We start from the raw sequence: 20016 nt of genomic DNA, 5'->3' as shown, positions 1-20016 counted from the left end.
TTTTCTAGTGGTCATGTATAGATGTGAGAGTTGGACTGTGAAGAAAGCTGAGCACTGAAAAATTGATGCTTTTGAACTGTGGTGTTGGAGAAGACTCTTGAGAGTTCCTTGGACTGCAAGGAGATCCAACCAGTCCATCCTAAAGGAGATCAGTCCTCGGTGTTCATTGGAAGGGCTGATGCTGAAGCTGAAGCTCCAGTACTTTGGCCACCTCATGCGAAGAGTTGATTCATTGGAAAAGACCCTGATGCTGGGAGGGATTGGGGGCAGGAGGAGAAGGGGACGACAGAGGATGAGATGACTGGATGGCATCACCGACTCAATGGACATGAGTTTGAGTAAACTCCGGGAGTTGGTGATGGACAGGGAGGTCTGGTGTGCTGCGATTCATGGGGTCGCAAAGAGTCGGACACGAGTGAACAACTGAATTGAACTGAACTGAATGCTGAAGGAGATGATATAAGGACATATTCAAAGTATGCATAATTTTAGGTAAATAGGTAAATGAGTGAACCAGAGTAGATTATGTATGAGAAGTTAAATGTATTTTGTGATTCTTTGCCTCAAAAATATATAATTGCTGTCATGACTTATCTCACAGAACTTTGCAGATACTGGGCTAGAAGAATAGAGGCATTGACCTCCGAGTATGTGGTATTGATTGGAGTCAGGAAAGAGGTAGAAAGGAGGGAGGGTAGCCTGGAAGTTGATGTTGAGGCAGAAGAATTGACTCATGCAACTCATGAAGCTGTGGGAGCTGATTGTCTGCAAGCTAGAACCCAGGAAAGCTTGGTGGTATAGGTTCCAATCTAAGGGCAGGAGGAGATGATGTCCATGTACATCAGTAAGGCAGAGAGGAAGGGAGGGAGAGGGAGGGAGAGGGGATTTCTCCCTTCCTCTGACTTTTTGTTCTATTCAAATCCTCAGTGAATTGAAGAAGACTCAGCTACATTTGAAACAGCAATCTGCTTTACTCAGTCTACCACTTCTAATGCTAATCTCTTCAGGAAAACCTTTTCACAGACACAACCGGAAATAATATTTCATCAAATGCCTGAGCACTGTATGGCTGCAGTCAGGTTGACACATAAAATTAACCATCACAGGTGCTAAGAAAGAAGTCATATATCTCAAAAATCAGAGGAGGAGATTTGGTTACAGAATTAAAGGTACTTATGTTCACAAATTTAAAGAATTACATTGCCAACTGAAAATTAATATATAATGCCATTTATGGGAAGTAGAAAATGTATTTCAATCAAGCATAAGATTTAAAAATTTTAAGTTCAGAAGTAAGTTTTTCATCTTTGAACTTCAAGACTGTTGTTTCTGTGTTGAGGATATTTTTCTGATTGGGTGAGCACATATACAATCAGAATGGTTTATCAGTAAGCTCTGTAAAATTTGGTTGCCGAAGAAATAGTATTAAATGTGGAAACTTCTTTTCTCCTCACATGTGTTCAGTTACTTGGAATGTGTAGCCTCAAAGTTATAAATGTGCTGTTGAGCAGGAAGAAAGACCAACTTCTTGGCGTCAAATACTTTATATTTGTCAAAATTTGGTATTTGTAGGCTTTTGGAGATTCTACAAGGTTATGAATACATGGTGCATTGTACCTATTTTAAAAATCACCTCCTGTGAGCGATGGTTTGTGAGCACTTCCTCCTGGTGTCATGGCGCGCTTTCTCTCATGTGGACTGACCTTGGTGTTCTTATTGACAAGATGATGACAGTTGCTAGCATTTGTTGAACACTTTCTAAATCCCAGTGACCCTTCTAATGCTTGAAGCTAATTTAAGATCACAGAAAGCCTGTGAGGAATGTTTTATTTTATCCATTTTACAGAGGAGGAAACAGGAACATAGCTCAGGATGTGGTGGTGCTGGGATTCAAACTCTTAAGTCTGGCTCCTGCTTATGCCCTCAATCACTAATCAGGTTCTGAGGTGAATGATGAGAACTACCATTTGGGGGAAACTCTTACCAGAAAGTGTTAATTACTTTATAGGTGTTATGTCATTTAATCTCCCAGCCAGCCTGTGAGACAAATACCATTGTCCTCTTCATTTTAAGTAAGGGAATCGGTTTAGCTTTTCCACAGTCACACAGAGGTGAAAAAAGCCACTCTGACCCCTGAGCCTGCCTTCTTAACTGCCTCACCAGTCTGCCCTTATGAATCCATGGCAGGAAGAAAATTTTTCCTTTAGTTTTCATGGACATTTCCTGGTTTAAATGAACTGTTATTTGAAACTGTATGAGGTTATATTTAGCTCTTGGCTTCATTATCTTTATTCATCTTCTTTACATGCTTTATGCTTTTAGTCAGTTATGCCAGAAAATAGTGTTTTCATGTTTAAAGCTATTGCTGAGAAAGTCAAAGCTAGTTTTTGAGACTCTTCTAGAAAAATCTTTGATTACGAAAAATTTTGAAAACAAAAAAGATTACGAATTTTCTTTGGGGCCAGGCACAATAAGTTAAATAAATTGCTTTGGACTAAGGGAGAAATTTTACCTTGTAGCCTCAGGCCTAGTATAGTTCCTAGGTTTATAGCTGCTCAGTACATAGCTGAGTTAATGAATAAATACTTACAAGAAAGTCTTACTCCCAGTATAGGTAGGGAATTGGTATTCCAATTCTGGAAAACAATACAGTGGAAAACTTAAAATATATAAGCTACCACTTTTTAAAAGATTCAGAATGTCAAAAGAGAAATACACTTAATTACACTAAGATCTGCTGAAGAAGGGATAGGCTTCCAGTATTCATATTCTTAGGCTTCCCTGGTCTCATCTGGTAAAGAATCCGCCTGCAATGCGGAAGACCTGGGTTTGATCCCTGAGTTGGGAAGATCTCCTGGAGAAGGGAAGGGCTACCCTCTCCACTGTTCTGGCCTGGAGAATTCCATGGACTATGGGGTCACAAAGAGTTGGACATGACTCAGCAACTTTCACTTTCATACTCAGCACTAAATTATTCTGAAAATAATGTAAGAATAAAAAATTCTGAAAATAGAATATTGTTGTCCAATGTCATCATTAAGAAAATCCATTAAAACTTTAACAAGTATCAATCAGAAGATATCCAACTGTTAACACTGCTAGATAAACTAGAATTTACTTATAGCTTGTCTTAGAAAGTATAAAACCATTTCATTTTCTCTTTGAGCACTTTTGCAGGCAAAATTCAGTACTCCAGTAGTCTCATCAGTGACTTTGTAGATAATTCTCTCCCCCTACTCTCTATCATGTTCTCTCTTTGCCTCCATGAGAATTTTACAGATTTTACTTCTTCTCTGCTTTCTATAGGACAACCATTCTCCCAAAAGCAGAATCTTTTAATGGTTTTTAGTTTTGTAAGAATGAGTAGCAGGCAAAACTCTCCTCCTGAATTATGCCTTCAGTTTGATAGCCACTAAATTACTCAAACAAAAGTGCAGTGCATGCAAGATGGAGATTTCAGATTTGACACCAGAAAATATGTATGACCATTTAAAAATATAATCTACCTTAATTCTTCTTCTTATAAAAAGAAGTTATTCAGTTACTATTGTTGGTGTTGCAAAGAAGTGAACTTCAGAGAAAATGTGTAATCTTCTAAACAACTTTCCTAGAGACACGTGGAAATTTTCTTTCACCGCGCAGGGCTGCACTTAACTTACAGACCTAACCTAAAGTTTCTCCAGCGTTGAGTGTGAAGGGGGCGAACACCATTATTATACACAGTGTGGTTTTGCTGTGTGGGTTCAGGGTTATGATTACTCCCTCAGTAGTTTGTGTAAATTCTTGGGGTTCCATATGTTATAATTTCATATTGTGGATTTTTGTTTGGAAATGACTTTTGGGGGAGGTATATTTCATTTCACCCTTAAATAAGGAAACAGTAAGCCCTCAGTAAAAAAGAAGAACTTTCATTTTGATTAAGAGTGCTTGGTTTTTAAATTTTTCTTTTTTGGCTGAGTCCATAGCTTTACACATCAGGGAGTATAATTTTAGGGAATGATTGTATGGTACCAAAACCATATGTTTTCTTAGCATTTGATATATTTAAGAATAAGGTTAGATTTATTTCACTACAAAAGTCTACCAAGGACCTACCTATAAGGTTTTATTTTGATATTGAGGAAAAATAATTTTAAAAATTATCCTAATGATGCATTTAATAAAATTGAAATAGAAAAGTGAGGAGAACTTTAAATATATATATATATTCTATTACTTAAAACATATGGAAACAGTTCAGTAGTATGTGTGAGACCACAGCAAGATATTTCTCAAATACTTGGAAATAGGTTTCTTTGAGAGTCAAATCCTAAAATAGATCAGAGAAGGAAATATATAGCTCTGCTGGGAGATATTAGTGCTCTCAGACCATTGGTTTGCCTAGAACCTGACTGGAGGCCTGAACAGGAAGGGAACTTGGGCTTCAGTGGAAGCATAAAGAAGGAGGCACTGTAGTTGGAAACCTCTACAAGGTCTGCGCGTTTACCAGGGCATAGGGTGCAAGGTGAGGGGCGTTCAGTTGTCTGGTTTACTAGACTGTTTTAGCCCTTCATCAATAAGGGCACCTCCAGTTCTAGTGTGGGAGGGTCAGCTGTCCTCGACATATATTTGGTTGGCTAAAAAGTTTGTTCAGCTTGCAGGACAACCCAAACAAACTTTTTGGCTAACAGTGTTAACTATTGGGTCTGTCCATGGGGTTGGGCAAACTAGAATGGTTACTGTTGAGCTGAGCTTAATGGAGGTGGTGCAGGAGCTCTGGGGAGGGGTTGGTGGTACACGTTTTACTCTTCTTTCCTAAATAACTTTACAGTTCAGTTTTTTAGCATTTATTTTTAGTGGTATCCCAGGGGCATTTGTGACAGGGGCTGACAATGCAGACTCCATTCAAGTGCAGTTATGGTGGTATTCTTGACCGTTTTGGTTGCTCCAAGCCCAGGGCCCTTTCCACTGCCTTTGTTCTGATTCCTTATACACCAGGCAATTATCTAATACTTCTGCTTCCTGTGTATTTTTCTGATGAAGCCAGAAAATATTTCCCAGTCTTTTTGATAGTTGTATTTCTGAAAAATGAGTGCACTGACATTCTGGTTTTGTATATGCTGAGGGAGGAGGAATTTAGTTTTATCATCATAACATCAGATGCCATCTCCTAGGATGATCAGCTGAGATGATAGTCTGAGCCAAGACCAGACCCTGGACTGAGATGAAATCATCAACTCTGGCAATGCAGTAGATATCCTCCAAGTACTCTTGTACTCCTTCCACGATATAAACCTGTTACTAGGAAATAGCTCCCCAACTATAGATTGTTTTTCCCAACACTTACTGTATCATTGTGCCTTTCTTTCCAAAGAATAGAGTAATAAGCAGTCACTTTTTGTACACTGAGAATAATTAACTGGCCTCGGAAAGTAATCAAACTTGGTTAATAGTTCATTTAATATTCATGGTTTTCTTCGGGGGCAAAACCCCCAACAAATTTTTGAAAAATGTCAAGGATCATATCCTTTCCTTTCCAATGAGCGTTGAGCTTACTATGAATGATGCCTTAAAGAATCGGGAGCCTTGAGTTCTAGTTTCAGCCAAGTCTCTTAACATGGGGCATGGCCTTGCTCTAGTCATTTGACATCTCTCGTTCTCATTCTTTTACTTATGTACTTTTTTTCAAATAAAATATTTTATGGGTAGGTAAATATAATCCTGCATGTCTGAAACTTCTTCCCTTTTGTTAAAAGTAACAAATATTTATGGAGCTCTTATTTCATGTCAGGTTCTATGCTAAGTGCATTATATAATATTTATTTGCCTCAGGACGTTGGGACCATCTTATGAATGAGAGAATGGGGGTTCTGAGAGCGAAGTCAGTTGATCAAAACTAGTCGACAACAGAGCTGGAACTTAAACACATGTCTGCCCAGCTCCATGCCCATTATGTTAATTAGTGCCTGCTCCTTAGACTTGGCACATAATTTAAGGGGTTTTTAAATCCATCTTAATTTGGGACATGGTTTACTTTCTATAGGGTGATTTCTTACTTCCATCTTTATACTTTCTATATTTCTGAAACCAGAGAAATTGAAAGAACTTTTGTACCACTGTGTGTTTCATTTATAAATCACCCCAGACTATTTGGAAACCCACTTCATTTTTGAAACCCAACGTGCTGGTATAGTTTTCAATTCTTTTCCTTCTCGGCATACGGTTTCTGTGCTTTCTTTGTCTGAGAATGACAAAAATGGAAACTTTTAATGTTATTAAATGTTAAAAATTTGGCTGAAGGAGAGAACTTTGGTTTATGCCTTAGGAGATTCAGGTTTATTTCTGTCTCAAGATATTTATGCCGAGATATTGTGGAGTAACTCTTAGTACTATTTTGCCATGTTAAGTTATTATCAGATATGTGAAGAGCATTTCACACAAAATCGCTGTGTGTCAGCAGTCATAGTATCTCACTGGATTGTTGGAACCAGAATTAAAGCAAAATAACTTTAGGCTTATTGTTGCTCTGTGTGGACCTGCTTAAGATAATTGGAATTCGGGCAGTTTGTTAAATCCTTTTTACGTTATTTGACTTGGCCTTAGCATAAAGCCAGTTGGACTGCTGCAGCTATATGTGGTGTATACAAGCAGATAAATGATTATATTTCTGTCTGAATTATCTCAGCTATACTGTGTTCATTGATTAGGTCTAAAGTTAGGAATGTTTTGCTCTCTGAGCTGTGTCGAGTGAGACAAAAGAATAGGAAGGAAAACTGAATTAGGAGAGAGAGTTGGTGGAAGAGAAGAGGAAAGAAAGGCTGTTGGGGGAAATGAGGCTAAAAAGCGTCATTCAGAACCATCCTGAGAACTGAATTATGAGTAAACTATACACTACTCATAGGCAGCTTCTGAGGGGAGCTCACGATTTAACCATTTTGAGGGTGCCTTGCTCCTGAACTGGGCCAAGGACAGCTTAAAGATTTAAGGGAACTGGCGGTGTTTTGTGTTAGAGAGAGGGGGAAAGTCACGGTTGGTCATTTTAATAAACTCTTTAGCTTTTAATGCCTATTGTTTCACTCAGCATTTACAGCATCTTCCAAAGTTTGGTCATTCAGGCACCACCATCAACAGTTTTTGCCTTGTCCATTTGCTTTTCTTATAAACTTAATGTATTTTAAACAGGAACTTTATGTATCTGTTGAAATCTGGTTTGATATGATAGTTATAGCTTTTCCTAATGTGCACTGAAATAAGTACGTGAAGTTAGCATAAAGCCTAGCCACCAGTGTCCACCTAAAATTGCCTTGAGAAATGCTCCTTTCATCTAATTCCAGCTCTTCCCTTGGCAGAGAGGGTACGCAGAATGACGAAGGTAGATGGTTAAAGGGAAACCCAAAACCTGGATATAGGGCTTTTCAATAAAAATCTAGACAGATTTAAGACAGTAGATGAACACTAGGTTTCGCTTTGGGTTATCAGCCTAAAGACTTTAGTTAAGTTTCATTTCTTTTCCTCTTTCTTTTTTTGTTAAAACTATTGAATGTTTTTTAGGTTACAGGAGTGTCTAGGCCTCATGAGTATTTTTCTCTATTTGTTTCTGGCAGAAACTGTGTCTCGAAAATTCTGAACTTGCTTTAGCTTCAAGTAAGGAGGAATGAGATTTCTCCTTGCTCATTTTAGTGATAAGATCCCCTCTATCAGCTCCTAAGCCCAGAAATTCAGTATCTGTGAACTGCCTTGTACATGCCAGGCACACACTGCTAACCCCTGCGATGTGAAAAGGAAGCTGTGGCCCCCTCTTTGGTGAGGTCTGGCGTAAACAGCTGATACAGTCCGATGTGATAGAGGCACCAGCCAGATACAGGAGATGTTAACTCTGGGTAAGTCAGCAAAGGGCTTCATAGCTGGTGGAGAATGGCAGCTGGGCTGGTTGCATGTATGCCATGAGGAGAACAGCACAGTTTGTGCCCCTGTGAGTGCCATAGTCTTTTCTCCTCCGTCTTCGTAGATGATCATTTAGCACAATTTCTGTGGGTTGTACCCTGGCCCACATATATTCCAACAGGAATGTTTTCAATGTGTGGTAACTCAAGCCTGGCTGCCCTGACACCTCCACATGAATTCGAAGCAATAACTAGGGAACCTTCAGTAACAGTTGGCATATTGAGATGGCATCGTTCCCAAAACAACATCTTAATGAGGTCTGTGCTTCAAGAGCAACGCTTCTAGTTTAAATATACTCGGGCATGTCCTGTGTAACTGGAAGCCATGTGGCAGAAGTGGCTGCGATCGCAGCGTGGTTCAGTCCTGCATTGGGAGGGTCTCATTGGAGCAGCTTCTCTAACCTCAGCGACTCTACACCTGGGTAGGAGGGGACTGTACATAAGGCAGGAGAAAGAGAATATAACAAATCAGGGACTTCTCAGTGATTAAGACTCTGCCTTCCAATGCAGGGGGTGTGGTTTTGATCCCTGGTTGGGGAACTAAGATCCCACATGCTGCAGGACGCAGCCAAAAATTTAAAAATAAAACTTTAAAACACATCAGCCTTAGCCCCCTTTAGGGAATGTTTGTGTAGAAGAACCCTCCTGCAAATGCAGGAGACATGAGACACCCAGGTTCAATCCCTGGATGGGGAATATCCCCTGGAGGAGGGCACAGCAACCCACTCCAGTATTCTTGCCTGAAGATTCCCATGGACAGAGGAGCCTGGTGGGCTACAGTCCATGGGGATGCAAAGAGTCAGACATGACTGAAGCAACTTAGCACGCCTGCACATACAAAATCTGAGATACAGATTCCATTCTTCATATAGCTTCCAACCCATCCCTCCGTACCCCACACCACCTGCTTACCCACCTAGAACCTGAGCTGCACATTTAAAAACCAGTAGTTGAGAGAAGATTCTCAGTTCTATGTATGTAGAGGTCAGATAAAGGAGAAACCTCCAAGCCATCCTCACCCTGGGTGCCTAAAACCCTCAGTGCTAATTGCACTGATGGCCCCATCCAGTTTTAGACCTTTGGGGATTTAATATTGGCAGGCTTTTTTTTTTTTTTTTTAATTAGCACACTTGTTCTCTTAAAGAGCAGAAAATAAACGCCAGGGTGAGGGTGGTAGGGAATGAGCTTTCAGACCAAGCCACGTCTCTTGTGTTACCAGAGACCACACCCCTCCTCAGACATAATCACCGAAGACTGTTTCTTTTGGCCAGCTCTCTGACCTTGAAGGATCCAGCCAGCCGCCTTGAAGGTTTGGGTGCTAGACATAATACGGGTAGAGTCCAAGAGTTATTTCTATTTTATATATTTTATGTAGCTTGGCTATATTCATTTTTTGGTCATTAAAAGTTCTGTTCTTGAAGTAAGTCTAAAATACTTAACATACACACTGCCACTGACTTTTTTTTATATAGGCTAAAGCACATTCAGAAATATAAAGAATGCTAGAATTTATGGTAGCATCCACAAGTGATACTGTGTTGCATCACTTGGACACAGACCAAGTTAAGAGTATGGATTGTTCTCCAATGTGTGTTAAACCCTTGGTTTTCTTTCTTCTGAATGTGATGAGGCAGATTTTCCTTGGAAAAATGGTTTGCGTACAGCTGGGAAGATTGATATTTTCCCCCATCAGTTTCTCCCTTTAATAATTGAAAACTACTGTTCATTATTTACATAAAACTGTCTTTTTCTGGTCTGCTTTCCATAACCTTTCCCCTCTGAAGAATTTTAAGAATTCCCTGACTTGCCTCTGGGGGATTTTATGCCTGCTTTATCCCAGATGTGGGACATAGACCAGGCTGAGGGGTTTCTTTTTTTAATGTTCCTACTTTGAAAGACATTCTTTAACCAGTGAGCAAAGCTGCCACTGAAGAAAAGGATTTTCAAGAAAGTTAAGCAGTTAAGAAAATATGTGAGCTTGGTTTAAATGTCTGACTTAACTGAATGACACCAAAATCCCGAGTGCGAAATGAAAAAAGTAGACAGTTTCAAATGATAATGGGAAAATGCACACGTGTTCTTTCAGCCTTTTAAGCTTGGAATTTTACTTTCTGAATGAAGGCATGTCAGCCTCCAGCCCCTGCAGCCCCATGTCTGATCTTGCCTTGCATGCCTACTGATGTCATCCCAGGGAGCGCACGGGCTTAGCAGATGTTTACCCTGCTTCTGTTAGTCCTCGTCCCCACCTCTGCTGACACAAAGAGGATATTCAGCCTTACTCATAATATTTTGTCTGCTCACATTCATATAGGTGTATTGATCCTAATCCCTCTTTCAGAAGGGAGAATGTTAGACGGAGGGGAGAACTTAGAGTGCCGGAGGCTGTATTGAGACAGGATTTTCTTATTTTTTTCCTAATGTCCATTTAGATTCCCAGACATTTCACCACCAGCTTTTGGTTATTGTAGCCTTCATAGTAATGTCCAAAAACACCATAAAATTGAAACTCTTTCGTGCGATAAAATGTGAGAAGAATACCAGCGAGAGTTTTTCTTCTTTACTCAAGCACATATTACACCATTTTCCCAAGCCCAAACTTCTGTTTTCCACAATGAATATATCTGTTGTATCATGTGTAATTAATTAGATTATTAGGTTTTGGTTTCTTCCGAGTTCACATTTTTGTTGCATTTTTGAAATATCTGAAAATTCTTAAGCTTAATTTTCATAGTATGCAAGGTGGCTGCCTACCATATATTTCCTGCTTCTCCATGGTCCCCTGGCTGACACAACCTCCTCTCCTTCTTATTCTCCTGTAGGATCTTTCGAAGATGGTTTGGCTGCCCTGGAGACTTGGAGATCTGATGCCACGATGAGGACTCACACCCGGGGGGCCCCCAGTGTGTTTTTCATATGTTTGTTTTGCTTTGTGTCAGCCTGCGTCACCGACGAGAACCCAGAAGGCATGATCCGCTTCACCAGCGCCAGCTACGACAGCCACCCGATGCTGTACTTCTCCAGGGCCGAGGTGGCCGAGCTCCAGCGGAGGGCCGCCGGCTCCCACGAGCACGTGGCCGCCCGGCTCACCGAGGCCGTGAACACCATGCTGTCCAGCCCCCTGGAGTACCTCCCTCCCTGGGATCCCAAGGAGTACAGCGCCCGCTGGAATGAGATCTACGGCAACAACCTGGGGGCCCTAGCCATGTTCTGCGTGCTGTATCCTGAGAACATGGAAGCCCGAGATATGGCCAAGGACTACATGGAGAGGATGGCAGCTCAGCCTAGTTGGTAGATTTTTGTCTTTTTCTTCTTACTGTGTTAACTCTGTGATTTAAGGAATGCATTCATAGGGGGATGAAATCTCAGAGGCCGCCAGATTTTCATATACTCTGTGTGTGTGTGTGTGTGTGTGTGTGTGTGTGTGATTGAAGGGGAAAGATTGCTTGTTATTTGTGTTGTCAGTGGCTTATGAATGGTCTCTACTTTCAAAGACCTAGTAACTTCCATGTTTAAAGTTAGAAGAAAAATATTTATAGATACAGTCTAACCAAAGAAAAAATAATTTGCTGCCTTGTGTAAACAGTATCATCTTGATTGTTGAGATTTCTTTCCAGTTGGTTCACACACTTTTATTACCATCATCAGGTCTTAAGTTCTGACTGACCCCCATGTGGTTAAAACCTTTTGCCAGCAAGAGATTTCCTCCAATTAAGATTACTTTCCATTTTAGGACAATCAGGAGCTTGAAGAGCTAAAAGTAAATGTGATAGGATTAACTGGCAGTTTATAAACAAGATCTTATCCAATACCCAGCAAATTGCCCAAACCTGTATGAAAACCAAAGTTGTAATATAATTATGTGAGGAATTCTAATTATGTAATAATTTACTTTCAGAAGTTCAAAATTTGAGAACAAACTTCCTGTCACTTCTTGATTAGCTTAAATTTATTTGTTTATAGTTAATGTGTCTACCTGATTCCAGAAGGTATGCGATGAATTAATTATAGAGATTCTGTGTATATTCTTATTTAAACTGTTTTAATACATATTCATGGGCCAACCACATTTAAAAAAATTGCAAACTATATGAAATATCCTTTTAAAATTATATAGGCTGTTAATTGTCCTAGGGTTAGAAAGAGCTCATTTTTAAATGATTAGAAAAATCAGTGAATGCATTTAATGTTGTGGTGAATTACAACTCACATATCATAGGGGTGAAGAATGGTAGCTTGCAAGCTTCCTGAATTCTGCCAATACAATAAATAAATTTAATTCTTCCTAAATTTCTGCAAATATGATAAAGAATGTTGTTTGCTTATAGAGTTTGAAGGATTTTCTGAAATTTTCTTATTGAAAGAGATTATAGAAGTGTTGGTATTACATTCATATCAGAGCTTATTTTTAAGGCTTATTGTTAGGTATATATAATCATTTTGAAGCTTACAATATTTTATATTGAAAAGAAGCTTTTTATTTGAATTGTTTCAAAGTTGAGCCATGTATGCCATAGTTTCTGTTCTTGATTAACTCATTCTATTCCTGACTCCAACAAAGAACACCAAAGATGTATGACTTCAGTTTTTATTTGCCAACCATACCTCAGTAAAGCTTGGAAAATTTTTTTAAATAATAAAAAAATGATGTATGAAAATTGGACATTTGAACTATAAATTTCTGTTGGCAGGTATCACAGTTACTTGACATTGTACAGTTAGTTAAAAATGGCTGCCACATTTATAGTATTTGAGGAAAAAATCTGTGTTGTCTATAAAGGTAAAGTCCTTTTTGTTTTAGATAGATAAGTGAAATTTGACAGATTAAGATAGTGATGAAAATGTTCCAGAGAACCATTCTGGAACATAATTTCACTTCATGAAAGAGTAGGTAACTGGGAAGTACCCCTTTATAATGGAGACTTTATTAGTATAAATACAATCACATGAAGAGACTTGCACAAGACCTGTGCAATTTTATTATAATAAAAAACATTGAGGCATATAAACACCAACATAAACGAATGCTGTCATTAGAAAGGATTAAAAGAAGGAAAATAAAAATGATCATTTTAATAGTTTCTACAGGTTCAGAATTACTGGTTGATGGAGATGTGTAGAAATATACTAGAGGACTGGTACTTTTTTGTGGTAGTATCGATAAAAACAGGTATAACTCTATGCCATTATCCAGTAACCCAAAAGCCAGTCTGTGATTTAATAGAGCTGAACAGTTGAGTTCTTTCTCTTGACCTCCTGGTAGATGAAGGTCAGAAATTGAGAATTTACCTTTATATCTGGTGTGTATTTCCAGAAGTTATCCTAGCATAAAAAGTCAAGCTACTGGAATATTTTTATCTTGGGAAGAACTGTTACTAGGCAGTACTTTTAAATGATTTTATGGAAATTACAGGTTTTAAGAGCTATTGCACCCAATCCCTTGACTCTTAAATTTTTATTAAATTGTAGTTGAATATAATCAGTCCCTTTTTGAAACTTAAAATACTGCTGAATGTTTTTGTAGTTCAACTATCCATATTTAAATCAACTAAATTGTATGTTCCTAATATGCCCAGAGAAAGTATTGTAGGTGTTGTCACTGTCTTAGGATATAGTTCACCTATATTTGGTTTCAGAGAAAAATAAAAGACTTTTATTTATAAAAGAGATCAATATTTATTACTATGGAATTTTTAAAAAGCTTCCTGCAATGTCTTCATCAAACTTAATACATTTGCCATATTCCATGAAGATCCTTCCTACTCTTTATAAAAACCAATGAGTAAATTGTGTCCATTCACTTATTCAATTAATAAACATTAACAAACATTTATTGAGCATCTGTTGTATGTCATGTACCATATAGATGCTGGGGATTCAATGATGAAAAAAAATAACTCTGTACATTTAAAATTTGCACCTAGGATAAGGGCTGCAAACACTGGGTATTTGAAACCTAAGCTAGGACTATATTCTCTGCTCAGAATTAAGTAAGGCTCACTTAATTGGGGGGCGGTGATCATTAGTTTTTATTCATGAATTACTTAAAGACTTGAGGAATAAATGAGATAAGGTAAAATACTTATTAGCACAGTTCCTGTCACATAGTAAGTCTTCTATAAATAAGAATGATAACGATAATTATTGTTACTGGTATTTATTTAGTATTTAGACCTTGTTTAGTTTATAATTTGGTGTATGCAGGCTATAAGGAAATAGTATTTGTTTGGGATTTATTTGGAGACTTTGCTTATCTTTGTTCAAATTGCTCTCAAAACTAGAACATCTGTTTAGTGTATAATATGTTCCTTTTGGCGTTGTTCCATTAAAACTTTCAGCGTTGCTCCCTTGGGCCCTTTTTGTTAGCAGATAAGAATCTGATGGTAGCACCAATTGTGACGGCTTAGGGGGAAGGAACAAGGATGTGTCTTTTGTCTGGTATTAAAAAGAAGTACTTCTGACATACATATGCATACAGATTTATTAATGTAGTTCATTTAATTTGAATATTTTGTAAGTAAAGAGCTAAAAGGTCACAGCTGTAGATTTACTTACTTAACAGTCTAAGGCCATTGGAAAAGTTAAATGGAAAATATTATCTAGTTATATACTGATCTTATGTGTTCATCTGATAAAGTAGAATGGGATCTCATAGATTGATAATGATGTTGGTGATTGAAAAATAACCACATGCAGTACTGTCATCTTTTAACATTATAATTTTGTGTGTCAGTGAGTACCCAAAGATGAGACGTGTCTATGTCCTGTATCTGGTTTTGTGGAGATGTCCATATTCTCTTTCAGAAGCGCTCTCTCCTCTGTTCTTCTACCTTTTGTTAATGTCATGCATTCTTCATAACATTCTCTGTAACAGTAAAAGTAACAAGGTAATTGAATTGTTCTTAATTTGGTTGTAAAAATCAAATTTTAAAAGATGTTACTTTAACCTATATATAAAATGGCACATTATTTTTAGCATCATCAATAATGTCTTTGACCTTTAAATTAAGCCCTTTTTCCTCTATAGATCTCCTCTTCCAAATGAGAGCTAGGATTTGGGTTACAGTTGGCCCTGTGTTATATAAAAGAGTGATTAGAACTTCATTATATAACTACTTTAAGAAATTTAATGAGCTGAGATCATAAATCTAGACCTGGTAGCAATAGAAAATGTGTTCTATTACACTTAAAGTCATTTCATTTTTTTATATCATCTAATCATCAGAGCAAGTTCTATATATGGCAGTTGGCACATGGGGAAATTCTCGTTTATAAATGGTTGATTTCTGCATTCAGTCCTTACCTAATTAAAAAGGGAACACTGTTGGATGCCAACAAATGAAAAATTTTCCATTATTTTTTTTTTCCTCAAGAACTTAAACTTTAAGGTGAGAAAATAATAAAAACAGATCTTAGTCAAGATTTAAGAGATTTCTAAAGAGTCAGTTTTTGGAGTTTTGGAGTAAGCACATATTGCTCAGTTTTCCTAAAATTTTCATATGTGTGTATATTTTTTATTTACTTATCTTTACTTTTTTCTACTGTACCTTTCTTCCCAAAGATGAAGGAAACAAAATATAATACTCAAATAAGAACTAGCTGAGAAAGAAGAGGAAAGGAAAAGATTAAGAATATCAGCTGGACTAGCAAAGAGGCAATTGCTGAAATGCTGCTTCTGTCCGATGGGTGCAAGGGCCACAGGTGGGCCTTGAATTTTTTTAAAAGTAAAGAAAGTAGGTTCAGTTAGTTTTGAAGTATTGTGTCCGTGGGATTAAAAATAGATCAGTTACTCCAGCTACTACTCTTGACTCAAGGATCAGAAAGAAATTTCTCCTGGAGTTTTCATGAAAAGCTCTCACGGTACTTTCATGAACATCCTTCCAGTGAATGTGTGATGAATTGCACAGCGCTGTCTTTTTTATACGATACTGGACTAGACTGAGGGCAGGACTGGATCTGTTTTGCTCATACGTACCTCTGTCATCTCCTAACAGAGTATCAGGTATATTTTTGCGCAATGAATGAATGCTCTAGTATCCTCGGATGAAGGTTCTTCAAAGTGAAATTGACTAAAACTGCAGTGGAGGTAGAGGGGAGGGACGTATGGTTTAGTCCCAGGCGACCCTACTTTTCTTTCCCAGTCTAGCGTAGTCCTTCAGCAAACTTTTACCCGTGCAGAGAAGTGAGATGACGTATACCTGTCAGGCGGCCTGTCTATACATTGTGTGTCTCAGCTGAGCTCATGATACATGGGTTCTCTGAGCTTGGTATTACACTACTCTGCCTGTTCTTACAGTAATCTTCTATACCTAAAAACAAACAAAAAACTCACTTAAATGATCATCGGAAATCACGCCACACCTGAATCACTTAAGAAAGATACAGATAAGTTGACCATATCTCACCTACTATGAGGAAGTGAATGCATTGAACAGAGCTTTAAAATAGAATTGTAACAAAAGATTTGTTGTTCAAGCTCTACTGACAGCATATAGTTACCCCATGTGCATTTCTGAGCAACGAGCTTTTCAAGGCTTTTGTCTAAACATCGTAAAGCCGGGGAAGGGGCCACGCATAGCAGTCCTCGGATGCAGAGCTGCACTTGTATCCTGACTCTATTTTATTAGCCCTTAGCAGGTTTTTTTTAACTTCTGTAAAACCCCAGTTTCTTTGTCTTTAAAATGTGGATTGAGTCTTCCCATGCAAGCAATGTTGTTCCAAGGGTTAAATGAGATAATGCATGTAAAGCTCTTAGCATTATGTGCCTGATACATATTTTACTAAAAACTTTGTTTTTACTATGCAGAAATAGATATGATCATGTAGCTTTATTCTTGACACGCAGGACTTCATTTTACCTACTCACTCTGGAGTTGTGTTTTTGAGACGTACTCATTTTGCATCATTTTCTTCCCTTTCTTTATAGTATTTTTGCTTGCTTATCATCAGAAAGTAAATCACAGAGGAAAGAAATTACTTCACTCTTGTGTGGGTGCCAGTCAGCTACAGGAATTCAGAACTGGTGAGGAAAACAAAGAAAGCTGAACTTTTGGATAGAGAAGTAATTATCATTTTATTTGCAACAGACGGTATATTAAATTCCTTGCCTGTGCAATGCAAACTTCTGGAGAGTGACATCTGAGGGCCCATTTGCAAAATAAAATACAAAAAAATAATAAAGTAAAGAAAAAAAAATGCCCTTGGCATATCAAAGTGAACCAATCAGTTTTATTCCTGTATGTTCCAAAATGAAGGGTGAGCACGTCACTCAGCATGGTATGCTGGTCTTCAAATGCAGTTCCCTACAGCTGTCTCTCAGGCTTTTTACTTCTCTAAAGTACACCGTAAAGCTGAGGATCAAAGTAGGGGAGGATGTAGAGCCACAGCACCCTAAGTAAAAAGGTCAGGTTTTCCTCTCATGACCTTACAGTGGTGAAGACCTGTGTAGCCCATGGTGCACCTGGGATCCATTCAAGGGAACAAATCCAGTGGACTTAACTGCAGGTCTCTATTAACCCAGCCCCCAAGTCTCCTGGCTTTTTCTCCTTCATGCTTTCCCTCCCTTCTGCCCTTCCTCCTCCTTCCCCTTCTGCCTCTCTTTTTCTCTCTGTTCCATTCATTCTGTGATCTAAAGAAAGACACTGCTTTTATCCTGCCATAAATCCTTGCAAACAGAAGTCTAAAACTGGTGACAACAAGGCTTTGTATAATGATCAGATTCTTTCATATTTACAGAAACACGTTTTAGGAACCTGGCCATTGGGAATTCCCTTCTGGTATACCATTTAACAAACAGGTTTTTGCCAGCATCATTCCAGGTGAAGGCAGTGGGCAAGGATTGGTGTTGCGAGGCCTGTGGCAGGAGGAGGCAGGTGAGGAATTGCTCAGGGAGAGGCCAAATCAGGTGTTAAGGTTAGCTGAGCATCTCGGTGCTGTTTTCATGCACAACAAGGAGACTCTTCTCCATTCAAATGAAGTGAGGTTAAAATAGTTTAATAGTGCTTCTTTCTAACAACAAATGTGAGACACCTTATATCATCTCTGTTGTTGTCGTTCAGATGCTAAGTCGTGTCTGACTCTTTGTGTCCCCATGAACTGCAGCACGCCAGGCTTCCCTGTCCTTCACTGCCTCCTTGAGTTTGCTCAAACTCATGTCCATTGAGTCAATGATACCATCCAACCATCTTATCCTTTGTCTCCCTTCTCCTCTTGCCCTCAATCTTTCCCAGCATCAGGGTCTTTTCCAGTGAGTCAGCTCTTAGCATCAGGTAGCCAAAGTATTGGAGCTTCAGCTTCACTATCAGTCCTTCCAATGAATATTCAGGATTGATTTCCTTTAGGATGGACTGGTTTGATCTCCTTGCTGTTGAAGGGACTCTCAAGAGTCTTCTCTAAGCACCACAGTTTGAAAGCATCAATTATTTGGTGCTCAACCTTCTTATGGTCCAACTCTCACATCTGTACATGACTACTGAAAAAACCATATCTTTGACCATATGGACCTTTGTCAGTAAAGTGATGTCTCTGCTTTTTAATATGCTGTCTAGGTTTCTCATGGCTCTTCTTGCAAGGAGCAAGCACCTTTTAATTTCGTGGCTGCAGTTACAGTCTACAGTGATTTTGGAGCCCAAGAAAAGAAAATCTGTCACTGTTCCCACTTTTTCCCCATCTGTTTTCCATGAGGTGATAGGATCGGATGCCATGATCTTAGTTTTTTGAGTGTTGAGTTTTAAGCCAGCTTTTTTATTCTCTTCTTTTCACCCTCACTAAGAGACTCTTTAGTTCCTCTTTGCTTTCTGCCGTTAGAGTGGTATCATCTGCATATCTGAGGTTTTTATTTCTCCTGGCAATCTTGATTTCAGCTTGTGATTCATCCAGCATGGCATTTCACATGATGTGCTCTGCATGTAAGTTAAATAAGCGGGTGACAATATACAGCCTTGACGTACTCCTTTCCCGATCTTGAACCAGTCCGTTGTTCCATGTCCTGTTCTAACTGTTGCTTCTTGTCCTGCGTGCGTGCGTGCTAAATTGCTTCAGTTTTGTCTGACTCTTTGCAACCCCATGGGCTGCAGCCCACTCAGCTCCTCTGTCCATGTTATATTCCAGGCAAGAATACTGAAGTGGGTTGCCATGCCCTGCTCCACGGGATCTTCCCAACCCAGGGATCAAACCCAGGTTTCCTGCATTGCAGACAGATTCTTTACCACTGAGCCACTGAGGAAGCCCTTCGTGTCTTGCATACACCTCTAAACAAACCCAGTAGAAAAGAAATCCGAAGTTCGTTTTCCTGTGGGATATGTTTGTTGTTTGAATGTAACATTCAATATTGGTGCAGCCCTCAACTGTCTCCATGATGAGTAACGCTCTCTCCTACCTCCTGCTCTTTTAGTGTCACTTGTTGCCTTTTTAATAAAAAAATTCACTGTGGGCTTTCAGAGTTGTCCTAGGGAGTTGTGCTTAAGGCCAGAGGAATCCTCATCCTTCTTCTGAAGGGGTTCTAAATCTGTGCTGCTCACCCCATATAGACAACAAAGATGCAAATGTGGTAAGTTCCACACCATCTTTACAATCTGGTTCTCACATTTATCTAATATTAAAACTTGCCAAGCATGTTGTTTAAATTTTATGCATTCCTTGCCCTTATCTTGAGAGATTTGAGTTAGCAAGGGCTAACTCGAAAATATACATATATATATATATATATGCCTGTATTCTATATATATATAATATATATATATATAACTCAAATATATATATATAATATATATTTGCCTGTATTCTATTTCAATATTGCTTTATAATCTTTTTTAAAGTTACCTTTATTAAGTGAAATAGTACTAGTACCACTTAAGATGTAGGGCTTTGCCGACATTAAGTTCTTACTAATAGTGTTTGAAGAGGTATTTTTAACTCCTAGAGAATAGCAGTAACGTGAGTATGTCTGTGCAGTCTTGTAAAGCTGGCTGGTTCTTTTTACCATAGTTATCTTAAGAATGGCTCTTTCCTTCTTCATCTCCTTCTGCCGTATCTGTCAAGAGAGCATGTTTTAGCTATGTTTAACACAATCTCTTTCCTCCATCCTTCCTTTTTCATT

At 38.6% G+C, this 20016-nt stretch overlaps 1 protein-coding gene across 2 annotated transcripts in view; it reads left to right on the top strand.

Moving 5' to 3' along the window:
• Positions 1-20016, top strand: part of DSE (dermatan sulfate epimerase) — a 76858-nt gene that overhangs the window by 20485 nt on the left and 36357 nt on the right. The window contains exon 2 of one of the 2 annotated variants that reach the window (XM_065911369.1): positions 10742-11210. The exons of the other annotated variant lie outside the window; for it this stretch is intronic. Within the exon in view, the coding sequence (XP_065767441.1) occupies positions 10795-11210 (416 nt within the window). The 5' untranslated portion in view covers positions 10742-10794. The remainder of the gene's footprint in view (positions 1-10741; positions 11211-20016) is intronic. 2 annotated transcript variants of the gene reach the window in all.

Source organism: Muntiacus reevesi, chromosome 19 (genome assembly GCF_963930625.1).
Source record: "Muntiacus reevesi chromosome 19, mMunRee1.1, whole genome shotgun sequence".
NCBI lineage: Eukaryota > Metazoa > Chordata > Mammalia > Artiodactyla > Cervidae > Muntiacus > Muntiacus reevesi.
The sequence above is the reverse complement of the archived record's forward strand: the minus strand, read 5'-3'. Positions and strand labels throughout refer to the sequence as shown.